General features: G+C 38.5%; 2 protein-coding genes across 2 annotated transcripts in view; one reads left to right on the top strand and one right to left on the bottom strand.

The window, feature by feature from the left end:
* Positions 1-610: 610 nt before the first annotated feature.
* POLR3F (polymerase (RNA) III (DNA directed) polypeptide F, 39 kDa) lies at positions 611-13,136 on the bottom strand. Its single transcript, XM_006860638.1, has 9 exons — positions 13,009-13,136; positions 11,850-11,967; positions 7,181-7,248; positions 6,615-6,682; positions 4,673-4,785; positions 3,496-3,639; positions 3,162-3,269; positions 2,140-2,331; positions 611-943 (listed from the first exon to the last, which is right to left on the bottom strand). The coding sequence occupies exons 1-9, from the start codon at positions 13,068-13,070 to the stop codon at positions 866-868; spliced, it is 951 nt and encodes a 316-aa protein (XP_006860700.1). The 5' UTR covers positions 13,071-13,136; the 3' UTR covers positions 611-865.
* Positions 13,137-15,883: 2,747 nt separating this feature from the next.
* The window catches only part of DZANK1 (double zinc ribbon and ankyrin repeat domains 1), a 115,073-nt gene continuing 103,882 nt past the window's right edge, over positions 15,884-27,074 (top strand). Inside the window, exon 1 of the mRNA XM_006860637.1 lies at positions 15,884-15,992. Coding sequence (XP_006860699.1) covers positions 15,884-15,992 — 109 coding nt within the window. The remainder of the gene's footprint in view (positions 15,993-27,074) is intronic.

Here is a 27,074-nt window from a genome sequence, read left to right as displayed (position 1 = left end):
TGCTCCTTGGAAACCCTATAAAGGGTTGCTATGGGTCTGGATCCACTTGACAGCACTTAACAAAAACAACAACCACAAAGTGAAAATACAATAGCCAAGATAATGAAAAGTCATGAAGCCAACTTGTGTGAAATAATTCATCAAATATTGTAATGTTTTTCATATGGCTTAAGATTGGATCTGAAATGGCACTTAAAACTGAGAAAGATTATAATACCTAATTAGTTTACATGCAATCTAGACGTATTACAGTATGATTTAAAAAAAAGAATATGGAAGGAAAATCGAATGTAAGGGTTCAAGAAACGAACAGTACCCTTCAAAATTGAAGTGTGACGGACAATGGATTATTTGTTTTAATTTTAAATTAGACATTAAATAACGTTGTGAGAAATTCCAGCAAATAATGCTAGTGAGCCACACAGTGAAACTTACAAGACATTATGACACAAAAAAGTTAACATATTCTGTTTAGAATGAGAATCATATTTATGCACTGAAAATACATCCATGGCAATGTTGTCATTTGGTTTGAGGTAAGTATGGTGGTATAATCCTTGAATCATTAGCAAAAATCTTGAAAGCTTCAAAAGATGTGGTTCTCCAGTGCTTCAAAGTATTTTGTTGATTGAATGACGAAAGAATGGTTTTCAATACTGACCTTATCTGCGTCATATTCTATTGGCTATTCTACCAATAGAAATTGAGTCTTCATAAGTGAAAAGATACTTTTTCCTAACAGCGAGTCTGTATCCATTACTGTGAAGCTGGCTTTCAAGGGATTCTGTTGCTCCATCATGAATAAAATGATTTACTTCCAAACTAATGTCATTTGCAAAATGTTAGTAAAGTTTATAGCTTTCTGCTAAAATTCAAGCCACTCTGTCATGTAAATACAATTAGAAGGTGAAATCTCACCACCTTCATGGCAGTCGTCAAAAACCTTTAAAAAAGAAAAGATAGTTTAAGATCAAACTGAAGTTTTTAACTTACTACATTACAGGTATTGTCTTAATTAAATATCAACTACAGCTGAAATGTCTGTTAATAAGATATCCAAGATCCAACCATATGCTGAAAGTAATATTAAAAACAAACAAAAAATTCAAACTTAAAGGGATTGGTACTGTATTTAAAAGTACTGTAATAGGACCTGCTCAGTGATCATACAGTTAATGAGGGGCCTTTGACTGTAGCATTAAGATGACCATGTTCACCTGCTCACTGGGTGAAAGGCAAACAGCAATGAATATACAAGAGAGCCCTATAAATATGAATGACTTAATTTTGGCTAACCAAATACTTGATGTTTAGCTACTTTTCTTTTTGTGAAGAGTGTTTAACAGAATTCCCAAAGTAGCCGGTTTTTCTAGCAAATGAAAACCAGGCACATAGTGAAAACAGATGGTTGTTGGTAAGTGCTGTCAAGACGACTCTGACTCATAACGACCCTATACAGGGTTTCCGAGGAGTAGCTGGTGGGTTTGAACTGCCGACCTTATGGTTCACAGGCCAGTACTTATCCTACAGTGCCACACCAGAAGTCCAAAATATAAATGTCATGAGGGTTGGAGCAATGTCTCTTGCTCACTGTTGTATCCTCAGTGGTTACAGCACTTGGTCGGTTTTTATGAACTAATTGTGAAATGAATGAAGGGTGAGGCAGCCTGCAAGAGAATGAACATTATCTCTGGGTTTTAATTTTGGTTGTTACTTGTAATATCTCTATGTTCAGGTATACCTAGCCTTGGTTACCTCATTATGCAGGGCGGTAACACCACCTAGCTATTAGGGTCACAAGGAGAAATTAAAGGAAACCTCCTATGAGAATCATCAAGACCATCTCTGGTCCATAGTAGGTACTCAACAAATTGGTTCCTTCCCTGATTGGGTTTAATAATTAACCCTTGTAAAAGACATCCATTTAAAGGCCAAGAACAAAATATACAAATTTCCTGAGCCTGGTTATTCCAGAAAGAACCTAAAGCAATCATTTGGTCAGTAAAGCTCAGTTCATTATGGTCATGCAGACGTTTGAACAGCTCTTAGACAACCTAACAGTCTGAAGAAAATGGGTATGCTTGCTTTGTTATACTATGTATCATCTGCACTTGGTGTCATAAAACCAGCTTAACTTACCGGGCAGAGTCCACAGGGGGCCCGGACCAAACCTGTGGGTGGTATGATTGGACTGACTGCCCTATACAGTTTCATATGTCCATCTACACTGCCAACTGTGCCTTCTTTTGCAGCGATGATAGTCATCTCCACTTTCCCATCATAAATTAGTGTGTTTAAGATGGTTTCAATGTCCTCCATGGATAACTCTACCTAAAAAGAGTATAGATTAGAAACGACACAAATAGCACAAGGAGTCATCCTTTGGATGGTGTTACAAACAGTAAAGGGTAAAACAGGAAAGCATTACGCTGGAGGAGAATAATTTAACTAAAGCACAATGAACAATGCAAATTAGCACAAATCACTGAAACGTCAAAGGACAGAACTCTAGAAACCTCATATGGAATCTGACATTTTCTGATGTCTTCACTCTAAGTAAAATCTAGAAGTCTTATAAAGTAACATTTCTTTGATGAAAATTTGATGGAGACTTATAAATGCTTGAGCAGAAAGAAAGGTACTTGAAACAACAAATAATCCAAATTCCTAGTTTTATAAATAAAAATTCTGGGGCCCAGGGAATGAAAATGACTTGTCCAAGTGGCCACTACAGCTACTTTGCCGATCATGAAAAGTATACAGCAGTATCCTTATATATAAATATTCAAAATAATTTGCTGATAGCACCACTTAGATCTAGTACGTAGTAAAATACCAATAAACGACAAATGATGCTTTGCACACATGTTGAAATGTCCTTGAGCAAATTAAGAACGTGACAGACCAGATTTAGGAACTGTGTGAGTGAGATGCACTACCAGGCCTCTAGACTGCTGTGCATGAGTCCAAGCTCAGAAACTGTGCCCACAGTACCTGACGGCAATGAACACCTGGGCCAGATGCTTAGAATACATTTCTCACAATAAGTCAGAAGAATGTTCACAGGCTCATTTGGAATACACTAAACTATATCCCCATGAAGATGAGTGAAAAGAAAAACATATGAAAATTAATTATAAGGTTAGAAACTGAATTCTGACCTTACTGATTCCCAATTCACATATATATTTCCACACTTCATGTGATGAAGCAAATGAACTATTTCTTTGTATCATCGGATTCTGTTTGCTTTCTCGTGCTGTTTCTGCCTGTGAAGGTAGAGGCATAAAATCTCTCAACAACAGTACTGGTAAAGTGTTTTCTGATTACAATTTATGTAGAGTCAAACAAAACATATTTTGTTTACTAAAATCAATTCCAGTATTTTCAATTCCTATAAAATATGATATACAAGAAGAAACAGTTTATGAAGAAGTTAAAAAAAAAAAAAGAAAGAAAAAGATATGTAGTGATGTTTTGTCTCTCATGCCTTACCTTGGTTTGTAGGAATTTAAAACACTGTTGGTTGAGAACTTCTACAAATTCAGATTCAAAGTCCTGGTCATTGTACCAGGCTCCACCCGTCACAGAGCGGTCTGGCTGCAGGTTATACAGCATATACACCTTCTTTTTTGAAGCCTAAGAAAAAACATAAATCTTAGGTGTTTAGAAGAGTCTCCAAAAATTATGATTACTTTTTAAAAAAATTAAACTATATATTTTAAGTTTTATATAGGAAGATTGTGAAGACAGCAGAGAGTTTCTGCATATCCTGCTCCAGTTGGCCTCATTAACATCTAGATGAAAACATTATTATAAATTACGTCCATGCTTAACTTAAATTCCATTTTCCACCCTCTTGGCGGTAACCATTTCTCAGGACCTTCCTTGTGTTTGATAGCCTTGTCAATTCTGAGAATTACTGCCCATAGTTGTAATTTTCTATAACTCTCTCAATTGGGATTTTTCTAATTAGATTGGGGGTGGGGGTGGGGTGGGGGAAGACCACAAAGCTAAAGTGTCTTCTCATCACAACTATCAAGACACATAGGAGGGAACTTCGAAAAATTTGTGGAAAAATTTGATTATCTTTTAATGCCATTTGTCCATGAGCTATTTGACATCCCCTTGTGCTATCAACATAATTTATCACTGTTGGTGTAAACCTTGATTACTGGCTGACATAGTGTTTGTCAGGTTTCTCCAGAGTAATTACTTTATCTCTTTCTTATATGTGCAAAGAAGTATAGCCCACACGTAAGTGGGAATTACACTCACTGTGTACTCTCACCAGCAATGAAGAATTCTTGTCCTGCAATCCTGCTAAGATCTGGTATTGCCAATTTTGGGGATTTTAGTCATGCTAATAGGTCTATGGGGCAGTGCCGTTGCTCTGTGGGATAAGCACTGGTAATTGTATAGGGTTCCCAAGAGCGGCTGATGAGTATGAACTGCTGACCTCTGGCACCACACCAGGACTCCAAAACACCTCTAGGCAGTGACAAATCTAAGTAGCATCTAAAAATCAATCCAGTATAAACTAAATTCAAATCTCTTTTGTTCTGTTTTTGCCAGTCATGAATAAATACCTCAGCGAACAATAAAATACCCTACTATGTTGGGAGCAACAAACATAAGTGAGTATTTGGGGAAGAAAGAGAAAAGTACTCACAGCCACAGACTTAACAGCTTTGATAAGCTTTTTGCTTTCCAAATTTTTTAGAATTTTGTTTATTTCTGTTAGTGGCAAGTTACTTTTGTATCGGATATCTCTGCTCCATATTCCTATAAAGAAAGTAAAGTACTTTAAATACCATAGAATTTTTGTTCATATTACTATCAGCTAATATCTCTTTAAACAGCTAGCAAAAGAAAGCTGACAGTAAGTCTTTTAAGCAAAAAGCTTAATGCAGTTACATTGTAGGAAAGACTAAGTAGCTTAGAGGTAAAACCACAGACAAAGTAACAGAAATATACAAAGCAGTAAGCTTATGTTAAATTTTCTAAGTAGAAACTTCTTAGAATCCTAGCATGGTATCTTTTTTAAAAATGTATAAAAAAGGGTATTTTCATAATTGTTGTTGTTGTTAAGTGCCATCCAGTTGGTACGGACTTACAGCGATCCTGTGTAGAGTTTCTGAGGAGTGACTGGTGAGTTTGAACCACCAAACTTGTGGTTCAAAGCGACCTTGCAGTCCAGCGCATTAACCCACAGCGCCACACCAGGATTCCATTTTCATAATGGAAGAAAACATTTTGAGTGTTATTGAATTAATTTATATTGTCTCTTCCAGCATATCTTGCACCCCAATCTGTTCTCTAGTATTTTCACTTTAGATGCAAATGTGAGAAACAAATTTAGATTTGGGTCAAAGTAAGCTGTTATTCTCAACAGAAAGCAAAAGAACCTTTAGGTAAGCGTGCATGTTATTGTTAAGTCCTGTCAAGCTGGTTCTGACGATCCTGTATAGGGTTTCTAAGGAGTGGCCAACCTTGTGATTCAAACTGACCTACGGCCTAGTGCTTGTCGTACAGTGCCACTATGTGCACGTTGTTAAGTGCCGTTGAGCCGATTCCCACCCATAGTGACCCTGTATAGGGTTTCCAAGGAGCAGCTGGTGAGCTTGAACCGCCGACCTTGCAGTTCAAATAGCTTTGCATTCTGGTGCATTAACCCACATTGCTACACCAGGACTCCCACTATGTGCATGTATACCCATTATTCATACATGATACCTGTGAAGTGCATAAGGAAGATTGTGGTTCTTACAGCTACTAAAAGCCCTATGTGGGAAGTCATGATTTTTTCCTCAAAGAAGACAATTCAGTATTATATTTTGAAAAGGAAATTTGTGAAAAAAATGCTATCTTTTCTTCCTAATGTAGACAAAGAAGAAATTTTTTTTTTTAAATAATTTTTTTTTTAAACTCTTAACTGTGATTTTGGGGAAAATGAATTGAGCAAACTGGTTTTCCGCTCTAGATTTTTTTTTTAATACTGAGTGACTTTCTCATATTTTTTACAATGTTAATTTAATTTTCTTATGAATAAACGTAAGGATTATATAAAAGCAAGTCAAGATTACATCATAATCACTCAAGCTAGTATCAATGATAGATCCTAACTGGTATTAACAGTAATTTAGCAATAATCCTTAAGGGGATTGCAGGGGAACTAAATGGACATACGATTCTAGGTACTTTATCTGTTTTTCATTGAATTCTTATAAAAACCAGAGATGTTACTGGCCCCAATTACCAGAGAAAACCAAGAAATCAAGGCCCACACAGTTCAACTTATTTGTCCAAAGTCATATAATTAAAAAGTGAGGGTTAAAAACTTAAGTTTTAATTTATTTTGAACAGACTTTCACATGGTCCAGAATTCAGAAGTCTCTTTTCACTTCTGGCCACAGCTATCTGTTCCTCCCTCCCTAGAGGCAACAATGGAATTACTCTGGGGGATCCTTCTAGCACACAGGTGCTAAATTCTTTCCTCTCCTTTTGACACACAAGGGAGCATATGCTGTATACTGCTCTAGACCTTGGAAAGCCATATTTCAATCTCCCTCTCAAAGACAATGTTTTCTTCACTTATGCCGTCACATGCTTACCTTTATTTCCTGCATCCTCTATGATTTGATATACTAGTTTTTCTTGGTTATCTGATCCCTTCATTTTACTATAAGGAAAGAAGATTTTAAAAGGTAAAAAGGTATAAGAAATCTATTAATCTACATGACTATTCAAATGAATTAACAATATCATAAAACTAACTTTATTTACCAAAACAAGCCCTTCCCTTAAAAAGAATGAGACAGATCTGCATGTACCAACAAGAAAAGATGTCCAAGATATAGTGAAAATAACAAGGTACAAAAACAAGTGTAGACAACATGATTCCCCTCCCCCCACTTTTTCTAATTATATATATATATATATATATATATATATATATATACAGACGTATATAATTATCTATATGTATTTCCATGTATCTAGAAGAAAAGATAAATACAAATTTATAAAAAATGGTTATCTCTGGGAAATGGGAGTTATGAAAGGGAGTGGGGATGATACATAGGACAGTTCTTTATTCTTTATTGGTTTCATTTTCAACACATATATTAGTTTTTTAAGAGTTAACATTTTCTTAAAATTCAAAAGAAAAGGTGCTTACCCTGCATTCTGAGTGTCCTTTATTCTATACAGAAGGCCTGTATTGCTCCGTAAGAGATCCAACTGACCCTAGGGTTGTTTTTATTAGAAAACAGTAGTCAACTACTTTGAAGATATCAAATCCAGAAATACACTGTCAAATGTTAATGCATACTTAAATATTTGTAATCACACAGACTAAAACAGTCTACTCCCAAAATTATTCGTCAATTCTTCACATTGCCTATATATAACATGTGATGTGCTTTTCAAAACTTAGCTCTTTATCTCACCATTTAAAAAAATATTAATACCTAACAATTTCCTATATGCTTGTTGCTTGCTTTGGAATCCTGGTATGGCACTGCGGTTAGGCACTAGACAGCATGGTTGGTTTGAACTGCAAGGTCAATGGTTCAAGACCACCAGCCACTTCTCGGAAACCCTATGCAAGGTTGCTGTAAGTCAGAACTGACTTGATGGCAGTTCAATAACAGATCCTTCTTGGTTATATTATAAATGCATGAATAATTTTAAATGAGCAGCTTTAGAATAGTAAGTAAAAATTGAAATTCAATACATACAATACTAAAATAAAATTCACATAAATACAAGGTTCAAATAAAGGCTAAATTTAAATAAATAGCATCTTTGTTGTTGTTAAGTGCCATCAAGTCAGTTCTGACTCATAGTGACCCTGTATAGGGTTTCCAAGGAACATATAGTGAGTTTGAACTTCTGACCTTGTGGTTCGCAGTCTAGTGCTGATCCTACAGTGTGACACCAGGAGTCCAAATATTCTGTAGCATACTAATGAAATGGTGGTGGTAACGGTGGTGATGTGCCGTGGAGTCAGTTCTGACTCACAGTGACCCTGAACAGGGTTTCCGAGGCTGTAAATCTTTACAGGAGCAGAAAGCCTCATCTTTCTCCCGGAGAACGGCTGGTAGTTCGAACTGCTGACCTTGCAGTTAGCAGCCCGATTCGTAACCACTACGCTACCAGAACTCCTTATAAAGTGAATAGTGACATTTAATGATAGGTATAATTTCCATTGTGTTCGTCCTGCTGCACTGTAGGATCAGCACTGGACGGCTAACCTTAAGGTCTGTAGTTCAAACCTACTAGTCGTTCCTCAAAAACCATATATAGGTCACTATGAGTTGGAACCAGTTAGATGGCTAATAGCAACAACATGGAAATTAAGAAGAAATGTCCACTTATGAATAAAAAGCAAGCAGCAGTACTATTTTTAGATAACAAATAAAAATTCTTTGGTCTGAACTTCGGACCTTGATGGCTGTATCACTAGGCTTATGGCAGTAGTGGGAAACCATGGCTGAGAGGAGTCCCATATCTTGTGAATGAAACCAGGCAGACATATGTATGGCTTGGGCATGAGTTATTTACATATGGATGAACTGTGTCACACTCCCTTTCTATCCTGAGCCCACTAAGTGTCAAAATTAAACCACACAGCTCAATTTGAAGACTCCCTTCTGTGATCTGGGTTCCTGGTATGGTGCAGTAGGATCAGCACTAGACTTTGAACTACAAAGTCAGCAGTTCAAACCTACCAGTCACTCCATAAAAACCCTATACAGGATCACTATGAGTCAGAACAGACTCAATGGCATATAACAACAACAATACGATTGAACACCTGTACCGTGCCAGGTTTTGTGATAGGTGCTTAGGGCGACAAACATGAATTCTAAAGGAGAAATAGCCAGATAACTTCAATGCCATCTAATTGGTGTTTACAGCAGTGGTAAGCAAAGGGTGACATGAGTGCTCTGAGAAGAGACTTTGGTTCAACCTATGGGTTCATGAAAACTTTCTGGAAACAATCAGGTTGTGAAGAAAGGGAAGAAGGGCCTTCTAAGCAGAGATGATGTCATGAGCAAAGGCCCCGAGACATGACCAAAAGCAGTCATTCCTTCTGAAACCTAACTTTTGAGACAGTGGTGAGGGGAGATGAAGTTGGTGATGAAGGTAGGGACTCAGTGCAGTAAATGAGGAGTTTGGACTTGAATCTCTAGGGATGACTAAAGGATTTTAGATGGGAGAGTGACTTGTCAAACCTGTATTTACAACGGATGAGTCCGGTTGCTCTGTGCAGATGGAGACAGGGAATCCATTTAGAATACTACTGTAATAGTTTAGGTAAGAACCAAGAGGTTGAACACATGCAGGGGGAATAGGAATGGAAAACGGAGGAAAAATTTAAAAAAACAGTTTAAGAGCCAAACCCAGCAATACTTACTTGGTGATTTAATAATAATCATTCTGGTTCTTAAAATTCACTTCTTACAATAAATGCTAGTTATTATTATTAGTGGGAGCCCAGTGGCTCCATATGATAAAAACTGGACTGTGAACCAAAAAGTTCAAGCCTGCCAGCTACTCCATAGGAGAAAGGTGAGGGTTTCTGCTCCTGTGAAGATTTTTCCTTTGAGTTGGAACTGAATCCAAGGCACTTCACAACAACAACATAGCCTATAGCTAATACACTGGCAGTGGTGGGAACTATAAAGATGCTGAAAAACAGGAGGTGCTAAGAATTATTCTCAGAAAGGAAAGAGCTAAGAGGTTGATCAGAGGACAAAAAACATTTCCTGCTGCTACAGCCTCCCAGAATCCCTTTCTCTATCCTTCCTAGAGCTGAAGACCTTCAAGGTGAACTGACTAGAAATCCTAGCACTCCTTTTCCCTTGCGGTGTTGTTGTCGCTAAGTGCTTTCCAACAGAATGAAATACTGCCCAGTGTTGCTCCATCTTCACAATTGTTGCTGTTTGAGCCCACTGTTGCAGTCAGTGTGTCAATCCATCTCACTGCGGGGCTTCCTCTTTTTTGCTGACTCTCCAATTCACCAAGCATGATATCCTTCTTTAGGGACTGGTCCCTCCTGATAACGTGTCCAAAGTATGTGAGACAAAGACTTTGTCTTGTCTTTTTTATTTGCCATCTTTGCTTCTAAGAAGCATTCCGGCTGTATTTCTTACATGACAGATCAATTGTCTGTTCTGGCAGTCATGGTGTAGTCAATATTCTTCACCAATATCATAATCTAAACGCATCAATTCTTCTCCAGTCTTCTTTATTCACTGCCCAGCTTTTGCATGCATATGAAATAACTGAAACGATGTATCACAGCTTGGGTCAGGTGCACCTTAAGTCTTCAAAGTGACATTTTTGCTCTTAAACATTTTAAAGACGTCTTTTGCAATAGGTTTGCTTAATGCAGTATGTTGATTTCCTGACTGCTGCTTCCACGAGCACTGAATGTAGATTCAAGTGAAAGGAAATTCTTGACAACTTCAATCATATTGTTCACTGGTCCAGTTGTTAGGACTTTTGCTTTTTTCCCATTGAGCTATAATCCATACTGAAGGCTGTAGTCTTTGATTTTCATCAGTAAGTGTTTCAAGTCCCATCGCTTTCAACAAGCAAGGTTGTAACAACTGCATGTTGCAGGTTGTTAATAAGACTTCCTCCAATCTTGATGCTGCATTCTTTTTCATATAGTCTAGCTTCTCAGAATACAGACTGAATAAGTATGGTGAAAGGATACAACCCTAGCACACACCTTTCCTGATTTTAAATCAGTCAGTGTCCCTTTGTACTGTTTGAGTTACTGCCTCTTGGTCTATGCATGAGCACAATTAAGTGTTCTGGAATTCCCATTCTTGGCATTCTTGGCAATGCTATCCTTAGTTTGCTAAGATCCACAGTTGAATACGTTTGCATAGTCAATAAAACACAAGTAAACGTCTTTCTGGTATTCTCTGCTTTCAGTCAAGATCTATGTGTTTGAATTTCTGGCAGTTCCCTGTTGATGAACTCCCTTTGACTACAGCTTATAAAGTTTTAATGAAATACTGTCATACCGTTTGTTATGTAGTATTTATGGCTATTTTCTTGCTAAAATCATTGAGTTGTGTAGTTGTGGGAGAAACTGTACAGTCCACAAAGCCTAAACCATTTACTATCTGGTACTTAACAGAAACAGTTTGCCAATCCTGAACTAGAAGGTTGGAGGAAGTGAATTAGAAGATTCACTGTCTCCATATCTAGGGCTGTTAGAAATCCAATGGAAATGCTCTCAGGAAATGGGAAATTTGATGATAGGGAAAAGGAGAGAGAAACAGGTAGACTTAGAGCACTGGGTACCAGTAGCCAGGGTGGTTTCTGACCCAGGATTTTAAGGACACAAAAAGATGTAAGAGCAGGGAAAAAAGGGTTTTCAGTGAATCATCACCCTGCTACTTCCTTGGAACCTGAGGTGCACCTCTTCCCAAAAGTTTAAGACAAAGTGATGTGCTACTAGATTCACTTCTGTATCCTGAAATGCCCAAGGTAAGACTGGAGAGGAATATACCCTAATGAACTGGGTATTAGGGTATATAAAATCAGCAGTAAGAAGCAAACAGAAGGTGAGCACAGACTAAGCTTAAATTCCTGACAAGTAGGGTAAAAAATACAGATTAGAACAAAGCATTATTTATTTTAATTTCTCTTATAAAATACTCTATAATTGTTTTCTCATTTTAGGCAGTCTGTGCTGTTGTCTAGTTTCTAGTCCTATCAGTTACAATCCAGCATGCTTTTTGATTTCATGGCTACATACTAAGAAACAATGATCACTAAGACATGTAAGTAAGTCAGGGAATGAGTTGAATTCATCTTACCATGGACAACAATCTATTGATGGCAACTGCCCGCTGCTGGGCTTCTATATGAGGCATTTCATTCTGAATTACTTGGTCTGTGATGCCATGAGGGAACTGGTGACATAATTCTATAATTCTAGGGAAAAAAAGCATTAATGATATTATGCATGTTACTTATATCAAGAGGCAGTAGGGAAAATTAATAGCTGAACAGTTGAAAATGATCTTTGTCCCTCCTTTAGCAGAAAATTTGTGTTATTATGATGACTATAGGAGTCCTGGTGTGGTGCTGTAGAATAAGCACTGGACTGTTAAACTTGACGTTGGCAGTTTAAACCTACCAGCCACTCCACAGAAACCCTATACAAGTGACTCTAAGTTGGAATCGACTTGATGACATTAACATGATTCAAATCAAATCACAGAAGAAATCGAAAAACAAAAATGCTTTCTAAATATATTGTTATTGTTGTTTACAGGAAGTATTGTTTTCCCTCACTCAACTTTAAATTAGAACAAAAGTCAAATGTAAACACAGAAAGAAAATTAAAAGTCGAGGCTTCGATTTTCTCAGATGGAATGATTGACACAATTAAGTTTTAGTGGTTTGCCATTGGTCTGTGAGTAGAAGCCAACTCTAGACACCTGGTGGGACGCCATAACTGTGACCTACTTTGGAATAATCCTTACTAAACGAAAATGAGCCCACATCTTAAACTTGTGATAGGACCATCATAACGTGTTCATAACCGATGGAGAAACTTGGAGGATCTTAGAAAACTGTAAAAATTGGAAAACTGTAGTACACTGCCAGTGAATATAAAATTGGGAGAGACTTTTGGGTACCTCAATACTGCACTGTGGTAATTACAAACTGCACTCCAACACTGTTCAAACGTTCTATTGTGGGGAGGGGAGTTCCTTTAGTGACAAAACAAGTCCTAGTTCAGCGCATGTATCCACAAGGAATACAGCAAAACAGAAAAGGTCTCCTTTTTGGCACTGATTATGATCACAACTTCGCATACAGTATGAGGGCAAAGTCAGTATTGCAACTGTCAAACTCGTTTTGAACTTAAAGAATTCTTCCAACTAGGGCGTAAAAGGGAGAGTCCAGAAACCTGCAATCCCAGTCCCGCGCGCTCAAATTCCCTGGACTCGAACCTCACTGGGTTACCTGTTTTCTATTTCTACTGGATCCGCGTCAGGCGGCTGCACCTTCACCTTCACCTCAGCCATGAGAAGGCAGCCCTGGGCCCGTGCAGCAAAAATGCGCACGGAGTCACCGAAAAGGGAGCCGAAAAACCCTGGAGAACCGATAGAAGACCGCCCTCTATCTGGAGACAAGGGACCTTCTTTCTCTTGTCGCAGCCAGTCCTTCTGGGATGAATGCATGAGGCGGCCAAGCCATGCCTGCTCCACCACACTCTCCAGCGCCTCTACATTTTACAATGCTTGTTTTCCAGAATATTAATGCCTGTCGGACAAACGAGCCTAGTTACTTCGCTCTACGTTGAGCCATAACCTTTTAGCAATTTTCAACTTTTGTGAAGGCATATACTCGGACACCTAAGTTAGAGTCCCTGGAAAGGAGTTCGAGGTGGGTACCAAAGTCACTGCCGAGCAGTGGAGGTGGAGCTGGTTACTAAGAAGCCATGTTTCCGCCAATCACATGCCCTGCTCTCCATGGGCGGGGCGCGACTGGCAGCGTCTGTGGTAACCTGGGCCACAGCGCAGGAGCTAGAGAAGGTGAGAGATACTATGGGGCGTAGGGGTCCTTGTTGGATCCAGGTGGCACGAGAAGAGCTTTCACCCCCGCCTCCCAGTCGAAAATATGTGGGTGTACTTGGCTACAGCTGATGGGCGGGCGGAGAACACCGTACAGGGATACCTGATCTGGGCGGCGAGGGGCGGTCCAGACTGAGGGAGTTGGAAGGTGGGTGCAGTTGACTCTGCGCTGCCGCTTGGGCTTCTCTGGTTGGTGTTCCGCTGGCTCCCCTTTAGCGTGGGGTCTGCTGGCAGCCCCTACCTCCCAAGGGCAGCCACTATTACTGCGCGCGATGATTTTCTATTTTTATTTTGAACTAGTTTCGCAACCATTTTAACAGCCTCTTACTTGAATGGAAATATGGGAATGGGCTAGGCCCCCAAGTTCAACAACCATTCTGTAGGGGCTATTGCTTTGTTATCAGGATCTGCAGTTTAAATTTTTGACTTTTAACCTGGATGTTAAGAAGGCATTAAATTTACCCCTTAAATATAGTTGCTCCCCTTTGGGTGATAGTACTTGTGACAAAACTCAGACTATGAAGCAGTTTAGAGCAGCATTCTCAACACTTAACTAAATAGAAACTAGAAAATAGTTTAAATGCCTAACCACAAGTTGATAAATAAGATTATATAAGTATGAATACATGGAAAATGGAATAATCAAATAAGGGTGCAAGAAGTAGGCAAATTGAATAACTGTAGATTACAATCGAGTAAAACCAATGTATCCATAATGATTGAATTTTCAAAAAGCATTGCATCAGTGTATATGGTTGCTGTGGTATGGAGATTGGTTTCATCTTCTGCAGCCTTTTATGTTTAAAAAATTATGACACCCATTTCAGGAAAAAAATCAGTGAGGCATCTATTATTTGTAGCTAATTGGTGCTTCAGAATAATGCACTGGACGACAAGGTCAGTTTGAACCACAAGGTCGGCACTTCAAACCCACCAGCCGCTCCTTGGGAACCCTATACAGGGTCGCTATGGCTCAGAACCAATTTGACAGCACTTAACAACAACAATTTGTAAATACAGTAAATGGGAGATTTCTGTGTTTGTTGGTCACTGTTTATATCCATGCTAACTTCCTTTCGATTCAGTGATACTCTGCAGTCCTAAAATTTCTTTATAGCTTTGAAATGCAAGAACCACTGTGTTGACAAATGCAGGGTTGAAGACCTAGCTTTCCCAAAGGAATGGGTTCTAAATTAACGTATGCTACAAATAGTAATGCATCAAGTCTTCTATGGGCTTCTTTATTCATTGTGTTGGAGGAAAATATTGAAAGTTCCATAGACTACTAAAAGAACAAACAAATCTATGTTGGAAGAAGTACAGCCAGAATGCTCCTTAGAAGCCAGAATGGCCAGACTTCATCTCTTATACTTAGGACATATTATCAGGAAGGACCAGTCCTTAGAGAAAGACATGATGCTTAGTAGAGTGGAGGGTCATCAAAAAGAGGAAGACCCCCAACGAGATGAATTGTCACAGTGGCAGCAGCAATAGGCTCCAGTGTAACAATTGTGAGGTTGGACTGGACAGTGTTTTGTTCTATAGTACATAAGGTCGCTATGAGTCTACTGACTCGAGGACACCTAACAACAACAACAAACAGTAAACTTCTGTTCCTCTTCTGTGATCATGTGTCCTGAAGCCAAGAGAGTTTACACACCTAAAGAAAGAAGGAACAGGTGATGATGATCAGTAGGAACTGAGGTCAGATCGTTAGTGATGCTTAATTGCTTTAATTTACCCATCCCTTGGTCTCATTCTTCATATTCTTTTCCCAGGAATGAGGTGAGTGTTCAGATAATCAAAACTCCACTCAAGACTGCAACAGCAAAAATACAGCTGGAACATATAACTATTTTAATTAAAAATTAACTAATATTTTTTAGGAGAGACATGTGGCTAAGCCCTCAGCTACTAACCAAAGATTGGTGGTTCAAGTCTACCCAGAGACATCTCTGAATGATCCCCATATTTCCATTCAAGTAAGAGGCAGTTTTCTAGAAAGCCAGAAAAACCCTATGGAGCACAGTTCTACTCTGACACATATGGGATCGCCATGACTTGGAAACACTTGATGACAAGTAATTTAATATTTGTAGGTGATATAGTAACAGTATTCTCTCTTTCCTCTGCTTTTTTTTTTTTTTTTTTGGTTTTGCTGTACTTTGAATGAAGTACTTTTCTTCAGCTTTTGTGTTCAAATATATATAGACATTGGAATTTACTTTCATTCCCCTTTTTGTTTTAAATATAAGGAGAAAAAAATGACTGCTGGTTCAGTGTGTGTCCCTCAGATTATACCACTGCGAGTTCCTCACCCTGGAAAAGCCAAACATGAAATTGATAACGCTACACTTTTGGAAATGAAATCAGGTAGGAATCAAATGTATTTGAAATAACTTAAAATAACATTGTCAAACTCTTTATGCTCATCTGGTTGTTAATATGTTTCTTTGCATGCTTTCTCTAGTCAGGATCTTGGGAAGTATGTAAATCTCCCCAAATTTGGAACAGATATGTACTTTGATGATTTATAGAGTAATATACATTTAGATGAAAACAGTTGGCTTTGCCTAACCCTTTGTTTGGGATGCAACTAAGTTTCAACTCACTCTAGCTAAGGAAAGATATCTCAGCACATCCCCAGAGTTTCCCAGGACCCCATTATTTTTCTGTGATAATAAATTTGACTTGCTAACACTGGCCTACTTGTCAGTCATATTGGGGATTGAGTCCTGGCTTTGGCAATTCCTAGTAACCTCAGAAACATTACTTAGCCTTTCTCATTCTCAGTTTCCTCATTGTGAGATGTAGATAACGACATCTACCATTCATAGCCATTGTAAAGATTAAACCAGTTGAAATATTCAGTAGAAGCGCAAGGCCTAGCATGTAGTAATATCAAAATAAATTTAAAATATTTTTTTCAGAAATAAAGCAGTGGATGCATTTCTTGGTAATATTTATGGGCAGTCCCCAGATTATGAATGTCTGGTTTATGTACAACTTGTAGTTAGGAACCAGCCCTTGTAAAGCCTATTATAGTAAAAATTAAAGATACAGCCATACCTCAGAGATATTATGGGTTCAGTTCCAGACCTCCTCAGTAATGAGCATCAAGTGAATTTTTTTTGTCACCCAGTGCATATAAAGGAGTCCTGGCATGGGACTGTGGGTTAATGCACATGACTGCAAAGTTGGTTTGAAATACAAGGTCAGTGGTTCAAGTTCACCAGCCACTCCTCAGAACCCCTATAGGAGTCACTATGAGTCGATAGTGACTCAAGGACACGTCACAACAACAAAAAGTGAATATAAAAGTTATATTTACACTATCTGTAGTCTTTTAATTGTATAATAACATGAAAAGTTTAAAATACTGTGGAAATTACCAAAATGTAACACATAGGAAGTAAGCATATGTTGGTAGAAAAATTGAACCAACAGACTTTCTTGACAGAGGGTTGCCACAAACTTTCAATTAACAAGTTTTACAAAATTTTAATTTTATAAAAACCACAGTATTTGCAAAGTACAATAAAATAAGCATAATAAAGTGAGGTGTGCTTGTGCATACAACTGTTTGGAATAACAATCAGGCACTACTTTGTAATGTGCATCCAAACATTGCTATTTTTATTGTATTATCATGTTGAGGTTGTTTTAGTGTATGTGGAAGTGTTTCTTGAATGTTTGTAATGTGTAGAAAGGTAAACTATATACTAAGACACACATTTGATTGATACTGAATACAAACCTTATCTGACTCTTCTGACCTATGTACAAATTACTTGTATTCTTTATGCTCTCTCTACACCTATACATAGACAAACATATATAATTAATATAATAAGGGAAAACTTTATAGATAAAACATATGAATAAATACTCTTATTAAAATGACTTTTGAGATTCCAACAGTGTATTTTTAATAATGGATATGTATAAGAACTATTTATCTGTATTTATTTCATGAGTCTGGTGCTTCCCAGACCTATAGTTCCAATTAATAATACACTACATTATACAATGTCCCCCTTTATCTTTTTTTTTTTTTAACTTTTTGTGAATTAAGTGATAAGATCATAAGCTTTATATTCAACAAATTAGACACTTTGTTTCATCTCAGTGACTATAATCCCCTCCCTACAATGACTGGTATCTTACTTCCTCCCTGTGGCTTCCATTTACATCTTCTATTTCACAAATGAACAAAGCAAAAATACTTTATGTACACCTACAAAACAAAGATATATATTCATTTAAGTATCCGAAGGGCACATTCTGTGAGCCAGCCTCCTCTCTGCAGGCACACAGCCTGATTACTCAGTTTATGGGCCTAGAGTCTGCAGCTTCTCTGTTTTTCCATGCCACTGCCTCTGCCACCATTATTGGTGTTGCTGCTTTTCTAGGTAAGCATCTCACGCTCCACTCCTACTCTTCTTTCTTGATGGTTTTGGGATTGTCTGTTTCTGAAATGAAACATTTAACTACTCCCCCTTTTAGTTACACATCTCCTATAATTACACTTGTGACAATCACAATTAATCCTGCTAACAGTTACTCACAATTGAATTATAAAATCCTATCAGCATTATCCCCCATTCCCTTTCACCAGATACATCTGGAAAAGAGGGAGAATTATTCACTGGGGATTCTACTTTGCTCCCCTCATTCTGAAACTAAGCACACTCATGAAAATTTGTAAGCCAGCCACTTCATGCCTTTGTCGTGCCCCCCATTTTTGATGGTAATGTCTAAATTGCCTGTCCCTATCAATGTACTGGACTTCAAGATTGGTTTGAAATGCAAGGTTGTTGGTTCAAGCTCATCAGCTGCTCCTCAGAAACGCTATACAGGGTCACTATGAGTTAGAACCGACTCGACAGCATTTAAGAACAACAGCAACAATCAACTCAGTAAACTGAGGAAACAAACTTATTCCTAGATATGATTAATTCTTCCATTTTGAGCAACTGCATTCATAAACAAAAGTCCAGTTCATCAAATTGTAGCAATTTGGACTTGCTCACAGTATCAAGCATCTTTATCATCAACTAGTGGATTCTGGTCAGCTAACCATCCAAGCTAATTCACATTGTTGCTAGCTGCATATTTGGGTGTTCATGCACACCTCCTTGCACTTCAAAACAGTTGGCTGCTTCACTTTCAGCCCTATGACCCAGGGGATAGGTCAGTACCCATGGACTCACAAATTCATACCTCTTCCTAAATTTCAGACCAGTCAGCCCTTCCTCATCTCTCTCTAATCTCAATGTCATTGGTTGGTCAAACTCAGTCCATGTCTTCATTGCTGCATTTCCCCCACTTCCTCTCACAAGTAGACCCAGCCAGTTACCAGTGAGTATACTGGACTGCACCTGGGTTCCCATTAAGTTTCAGTCCTAGAAAGGGGTTTTCCCTGATGGGTTGCCTTTTCTTGCCTTGATGCGTTCAAAGCAAACCGCTTGCTTGAAATTCAAACAGACCAACAGTCTGCTTTTTTTCTGCAGGTCTTTCTTTTAATAATCTGTTCTTCCAGCAGTTCTGGGTTGGTCTGCATGTCTTTTCAAGTGTGAATGTCCCAAATCAGAAGGTTGTGGGTGGGGCTCAGGATTCCACCTAAGGCCCCATACTTTCCAAAGGCTTAACAAGAAGCCTGTTTCCCTGGGAAAATTCTTAATCCCCGTTTAGCAAATCAAATCAGTTATAGGCTGAAGCTGTGTCCCCCTTTATCTTAAAAGCTAGTATGATCTTTTTAAAATTTCAAGCTAAAATAAAAATTGAACATATGCACACATAACTTAGAAGAAGTTGAGTGGCTGTTAACAAATGGTGATAGGAGAAAACCCCAAACTAAACCCAAACCCATTGCTGTTGAATCAGTTCAGACTTACAGCACCCTGTAGGAAAAGTAGAACTCCTCACAGGGTTTCCAAGGCTATCCAGTTTTCCAAAATCAGATGGTTACATCTTTCTCTCACAGAATGGCCGGTGGGTTTGAACAATATTAATTTTAGCTAGTAGGTGAGCTTTTAAATCACTGGACCACTCACCTCCTTGATATGAATGTTGTTGTTGTGAAGTGCCATCAAGTTGGTTCCAACTCATAGTGACTGTGTCTAGGGCTTCTGAGGAGCAGAATGATAGGGTATCTAAATTTTCTAACATGTAAAAGATCTACTAAATAAAAATATTCTATAGTTCAGTAACAAAAAGAATAATGACCTAATAGAAAAATGGGCAAAGTGTATAAAAGAACATTTTGTAGGAAAGAACATATAAATAAATGTCTTGTAAACATTCAAAGGAGTACTGGTGTGGTGCTGAGGATCAGCACTGGACTGCTAATCACAGGGTATGTGGTTTAAACCCACCAGCTTCTAGAAAACCATATACAATGTCATTATGAGTGGGAACTGACTCCACGACATTTAAAAGCAATAGCAAGAAGCATATAAAAAGATATTTTTACCCAACTCTTCATCTGGTTTCTAAGTTTACCTTATCCTCCTTACCCTCCTTTTATTTCCTTCATAGCATTTATTCACCACCAGACAATATGCATTTACTTGTTTGTTTATTGCTGTGCATATCTCCTAAATGTAACCTCCATGTGAGTAGGGACTTCAGCCACTGATATATCCCTAGTCTCTAGAACAGTGTCTGGCACATAATAAGCACTCTGTGTATTTGTTAAATGAATGAAAGAATTTTAATGAAAATACAGGATTCTGAATTAAAACTATGAGGTACTGTTTTGTTGTTGTTTTCCTAGCAGATGGGCATAAAGAAAAAAAAATAGATAACACTATTTGGGTGGATTATGGGTAAACAGGCACTTCAATGCATTTGTGACAAGAGTGCAAGTTTTCTCATCAGTGGAGGACAGTTGGCAATATTAATCCAACATACAAATGCACATACCTTTTGTTTCAGCAGTACTACTTCTGCATATTTATTTTACAACTACTCTTAGCAAAAGAACTCTTTACAATGTCAAAATAAAGAAAAATGATGAAAACAAAAGAAAATTTAAGTGGAGGATAATTTATGATTCATTCATACAAGAGAATACAGTGCAGCCATATAAAAAGAAAGTATAAACTTTTTTATGTGTCGGTATAGAAAAGTATCCCAGGTATATTCTAAACCAAAAAAAGAAATCTGTGGAACAAGGTGTGTGTCTTAGGCTGGGTTCTCTAGAGAAGGAAAACCAGTGACGCTTATATCAAGGAAGTGGCTCACATGGTTGTAGAGTTGGGTAGGTAAGATGCCAGACTGCTGATGACTCCCAGGATTGGCAGGCAATGGAACAGGCCACTGGATCAAGTGCAAAGACCTGGAGGCTGAATGAAGAGCCATCTGTAGGATCCAGATCCAGCAGAAAGCAAGCAAGCAAGCTTTTCCTTAGCGTCCAGTATATAGAAGCAGAGTGTACCCCTGATGAAACCATTTTTCAATTGATTAGCTACCCATAGCAGACCTCATCATACAATTGATTACATTATATGACATCTCATCAGCAAGGATAACTACTGTCAAACCGCTGAGAATTCTGGCTCAGTCAAGTTGACACAAAACCGTAACTATCATAATTCACCCCTTGTCAACTTGGCACCTGTGTACATCTCTTTGATCCAAGACAATCATAAAGTCATGATACAAGCAACTCATAGATAACCTAAAATACATACAAAACTAAAAGGAAAAAAATATAACAATTATAGTTCTCATTTATGCAACGAACGGGTCATGTGGTCATCGCTAATATTAGAATTCCCTTCTTCCATCACCCATTCTGCATTCCCTTTGACCTTGGCAAGACCCTAAACTTATCCTGGCTTTTTTCCTGGTGGGTGACCCAAACTTTCATTCCTGAAGCATCTGGGCCATAGGTCGGCATGTTGGAATTGGGTTGCTTTAGTTTAGCATTGACTTTAATCACAGAGCGTAGTAATACTAAAAGCTATCCTAAGCAATCTCCTGGATTTCACACACATTCTTCTTTACCTCCATTATATAATGTCAATCTGATTTCCCATTAGTAATCAGGATTAATCACACCACCCAATATAGTAACTGCTTCTTTACCTGTTGATCCAGAGGTATGTGGAACCCAAAGTTACTGGGTGGCATTCTTAACTTCTAGTTTAATAAAATTAACTACACCGCACTTTATGTTACAAAATTTCTGCCTTTATAGTAGTGTAGTGGTTACGAATCGGCCTGCCAACCTTAAGGTCAGCGGTTCGAAACTACCAGTCGCTCCGTGGGAGAAAGATGAGGCTTTCTACTCCCGTAAAGATTTACACCCTTGGAAAAAAAAAAAAGATTTATACCCTCGGAAACCCTGTATAGGGTCGCTATGGGTTGGAACTGACTCGACGGTATTTAACAACAACTTAACAACAACATGGTTGTGACACTGAAATTAAGCATGATAACAGTTACTCACTATTGAATCATAAAGATCTTATTCCCCATCTCCTTTCACCAGACCCATCTAGACAAGATGAAAACTATCAGTGGGGATTCTGTCTTTCCCTGCACACTTTGAAAGTAAACTCCCTCTTGAAAACTTGCAAGCCAGCCACTTCATGCCTTTATAGCCCCCCATTTTAAGTAGCTAGTGTCTAAGTTGCCCATCCCTATCAACCCTGTGTACAGAGAGTATAGGTTTGATTCTTGATGTGAAGACCTATTCCCTTTTGGTTGGTATTTTGAGCTACTACATCCATAAGTGTAGATCAAGTTCATCACATTGTAGCAATTTACACTTGTTTCCTTTATCAAATATCTTTTACTTTCCTCTAGTTGAGTTCTGATCATCAAACCATCAAAGCTAGGTCAAATGGGTACTATCTGCAAGTTTGGGCATTCTTGTGCATCTCTCCTCACTTCATATCAGCTGGATGCTTCACTCTGAACTCTAGTCCTCCGTGGCTAGGTCTTTGTCCCTGGGCTTAGGAATCTCCATGTCTCTCCACAATTCAGACCAACCAGCCCTTCCTTTTCTCTCTCTCATCTACAGGTTGACGTGAGTCTATGGAATGTGGTTGAACTCAGCCTGTATCTTCATTGCTGCCTTTTCCCTACTTCCAATCACCAGTAGATCAACTTGGTCACCAGCAAGCTTACATGCCTGCTTCTGAGTTCCCTTTGAGTTTCATTTTTGGAGGGAGATTTGTCCTGAAGGGACTTGATTGCTCTCAGGTGAAGAACTTGCTTGTTCTTGTAGTAGCCAATCAGACTACCATTTTTTGTTTTTGATTTTTCCTGCTGGTCTTTCTTTCAAGAAGTATATTCTGTTTCTCTAGCCACTCTGGGCTGGTCTGCATGATCCTTTCAAGTGGGAATGTCCCACCTCAGAAGGTTCTGGATGGGGGTCAGGATTCCATATAAGGTCCTATACACTACAAAGGCTCCACAAGAAGCCTATTTCACTGGCAAATTCTAGAACCCCTTTTAGGTATTCTAATCAATTATAGACTGAAGACATATAACCCCTCCCTTTTTCCATCATTCTTTATAGAATCCTGCTGCGCTGTAAGGCAATCACAGTTTTACTGCCTTTTTACTATCTGATGACTAGTGTTAACAGTGATCTTCTACCACTCTTTCCATTTGTGCTGTGAGTCAAACAGGCATTTACAGACTAGATTAGGAACTTAACCACTATTAAGAACATTAATTCCATGGGGGTCTGTGTAACGTCCCAATAGTCAACTTAACAAATAAATTGTATAAAATACCACACCTTTTGTAAAAAGGATGTTTACATATGTTTTCAATCATTAGTGTCATAAGTTGTTGTGTTAAATGCCATAGAATTGATTCTGACCCATAATGTCAAAAGAAACAAGTTTTAGTATCTGTATCTTACGGTGTTGAGAACCGTGGCACAGAAATGTTAAAATTACTTCCCTGGTCCACAGGGAAATATATCTCATAATGAGATATGTGAACCTAGAACTAGAGATTAAATCAGATTCTTCTTTCTTTCTTTTTTAAAAATTTTAAATACTTTTAGTATGGGTATCTTTTCTTAAGTTTTTACAATAATGGTCTTATACAATATTTGTCCTTTTGTAACTGACTAATTTAATTCAACATAATATCCTCATGGTTCATCCATGTTATGCTGTGGCTTGCAGCTTATTTTTATTCTTCAAGGTAGCATATATTCCACTGTGTGTATGTACCCCAGTTTGTTAATCCATTTTTCCATTGATGGGCACTTAGGCTGTCTCCACCTTTTTGCTATTGTGAATAGTGCTGCTATGTACATTGGTGTGCATATATCTACTTGTGTTATGGATTGTATTTCTTGTGGATAGATACCAAGTAGAGGAATTGCTGGATCATAAGGTATTTCTATTTCCAACTTTCTGAGGAAGCACCATACTCTTTTTGAGAGTGGTTAGACCATTTTGCATTCCTACCAGCAATGTAGGAGGTTCCCAGTCTCTCCATATCCTGCATTTATTGTCCTCTGCTTTTTTGATCTTCACTGTTATTGCTGGTATGAGATGATATCTCATTGTTGTTTTGATTTGCATCTCTCTAGGTCACTATGGGTTGGAACCAACTCAACGGCACTTAACAACAATGGCTAATAATCATGAACATTTTTTTATATGTTTGTTTAGCCCCACATTTTTGATAGCCAATTTTAGATTGCCCAGCTTGTGTGGCACTGTTGGAGAAGTACAGCTGGTAACAACAACAACTTAATTTAACTTAGTACCCTGAGGAGACAGGCATGCTCCTTGATCTGAAGAACATTCCAGTCCAGTTGGAATTTTGAGCAACTGCATCCATAAGTGAAAGTCCAGTTCATCCAATTACTACCTCTTGGTCTATGTTCAGGTTCCTAATGAGCTCAATGAAGTGTTGTGTAATACCCATTCTTCATAATGTTATCCATAGCTGTGCATGATCCACTGTTGAAAGTCTTTACTTATTCAAAAAAGCACAAGTAAACACCTTTTTTGTATTCTCTTCTTAAAACCAAGATCCATCTGATATCAGGAATGGTATCCTTAGTTCTACATCCTCTTCTAAATCCAGCTTGATTTTCTGGCAGGTTCCTGTTTATATATAGTCTAATCAGTGTTGAGTTATCTACAGAAATTTTTGCTTCATGTGGTAATGATATTTTTTGGTGATTTTCCACATTCCGTTGATTCACATTTCTGTCTTGGCAGAGATGAGCGAGTGCCTCCAGTGCTGCATCAGTTATTTGAAAGATTTCATTTTGTATTCCATCAATTCCTGGCACCTTGTGAATTGAAAATGCCTTCATTGTACCTTGGTCTTCTTTCTTCAGTACCTACCATTGACTCTTGATCGTATGCTACCTCTTGAAATGGTTGAACATCTTGCATTTCTTTTTTGTACAGTGACTCTGTATATTCTTTCCATTCTCTTTTGATGCTTTTTGTATCATTTGATATTTTGCCAATCAGTTCCTTCAACAAATCAAGTTGAGGCTTGTATTTTTTCTTCAGTTCTTACGTCTTGAGAAATAGTGAGCATTTTCTTCCCATTTTGTTTTCTAACTCCAGATCTTGCCACATATTTGTTTTTTAAAAAAAATAGTGTTTGACTTTGTATTCTTGAGCTGCCTTTTGAAACTTTCAGTTCAGCCTACTTCTATTTGCTTTGGCATTTCTACACTGCAGAGCCAGTCTTAGAGGTTCTTCTAACATCCTTTCTTTCTTGTGTTCTTAATGATCTTTTGCTTTCTTCCTGTATGATTTTCTTGATGTCATTCCACATGTCTTTTGGTTTTCTATCATTAGTGTCTAATACATCAAATCTTTTCTTGGGATGATCTTTAAATTTAGGTGGGATATGCTGAAGATTATATTTTGGCTCTTGTGGACTTGATTTAATTTTCTTTAGCTTCAGCCTGAACTTGCTGCCCCTGGCCTTGTTTTGGCAGATGATGTGGAGCGTTTCCATCATCTCTTTCCACAGATGTATTCCATCTGCTAAAGTCCAGAATCATGTGTGGAATCATCTTTTGTGTTCTTTAAAAAAGGTATTTGCAATGAAGAAGTCATTGGCCTTGGAAAATTCTATCATGTGATCTCCAGCATCATTTCTATCATGAAGGCCATATTTTCCAAATACTGCTCCTTCTTTGTTTCCAATCTTTGCATTCCAATCACTAGTAATTATCAAATACATCTTGATTGATGTGTGTTTCATGCACCGTGTTTCAATATTCAGTATCATGGTGCTATGTGACAGTGCTTCCCTGCATTTCATAAGATTTTCAGAGGCTAATAATATGAGTAGTTCGCATCTCCTCCTTCCAAGTCTGTTTTAGTCTAGAATCTCAGCTGTAACCTGTCCACCGTGGGTAACCCGGCCAGCATTCAAAAGACAGGTGGCATAGCTTCCAGCATCACAGCAACACGCAAGCCACCAAAGTGTGACAAAGTGACAGATGAGTGGTGGTACTCAACAGTAGATGGACCTATCCACACAGGACCTATAGTGCTCTCTCTCTCTTGCTTTCTGTCCCTCTTACTATCTCCTTCTGACTGCACACACACACACACAAACACACCCACAATTTCCAATTGTGGTGATATTTTAAATATTAATATTGTCACTTCGTGTCATGGATGAACAACACCTATTTACTAATGGGACCAAAGTTATCAGTCCCTGTATTCCTCATCAAAATCGGAAGAAGTACAGACAGAATGCTCCTTAGAAAGCAGGTTGGTGAGACTTCTTGTGGCTAATTGCTGTTGAGTGGGTTCTGACTCATTGGGACCCTGTATAGGGTTTTGGAGGAGCAGCTGAGGGGTTTAAACTATGGACCTTGTGGTTGGTAGTCCAGTGCTGATGGAACAGCACCACACCAGGAACCACTTGACTGGTACCTTTAATTCATTTACATGCAACGTACTTATCAGTTTATATGAATTTATTGCTGTCATTTTGGGACATGATATCAGGAAGCAACAGTCCCTGGAGAAGGACATCCTGCTTGGTAAAGTGAGGGGTCAGCAAAAAGAGGAAGACCCCCACAAGATGGATTGGCACAGTGGTAGCAGCAATGGACTGAAGCCTAGGAATCTGGAGGATGGAACAGTAGCGGACAGTGGGACAGTGTTTTGTTCTGTTGTGCATAGATGTGCTTTGAGTCAGATCTGACTTGATGGCACCTAAAATAACAATAGTGTATATAAAATATGTATATATGTGGTTGCACAGTGGGATAAGCAGTGGGTTGCTAACGTCCATGTCATCGTGGCCCTGGTCTTACAGAGCCTTAGCCTGGCTGGGTACCTGGGTGCAGGCATCAGACCCAGCCTACCTCCGCACTCCTCACACCTGGGCATTTCCTCTCCCTGACCACTTTCTTACTTCAGCCCTGGGCATGCAAATGAGCCGGTACCTCTTCCTGGCTGACTCCTGACCTGTCTGCCC

Source organism: Chrysochloris asiatica, unplaced genomic scaffold (assembly GCF_000296735.1).
Source record: "Chrysochloris asiatica unplaced genomic scaffold, ChrAsi1.0 scaffold00039, whole genome shotgun sequence".
Classification (NCBI taxonomy): domain Eukaryota; kingdom Metazoa; phylum Chordata; class Mammalia; order Afrosoricida; family Chrysochloridae; genus Chrysochloris; species Chrysochloris asiatica.
Note: the sequence above shows the minus strand (reverse complement) of the source record. Positions and strands in the feature narration are given on the sequence as shown.

Excerpts from the sequence above, each read along its gene's own strand:
- POLR3F (XM_006860638.1), bottom strand. The coding sequence starts at position 13,070 with ATGGCTGAGGTGAAGGTGAAGGTGCAGCCGCCTGACGCGGATCCAGTA. Across the intron at positions 6,683-7,180 it reads AAGGACACTCAGAATGCAGG|TAAAATGAAGGGATCAGATA; the intron begins GTAAGCACCTTT and ends CTTTCCTTATAG. Across the intron at positions 2,332-3,161 it reads GTGAATTGGGAATCAGTAAG|GTAGAGTTATCCATGGAGGA; the intron begins GTCAGAATTCAG and ends TACTCTTTTTAG.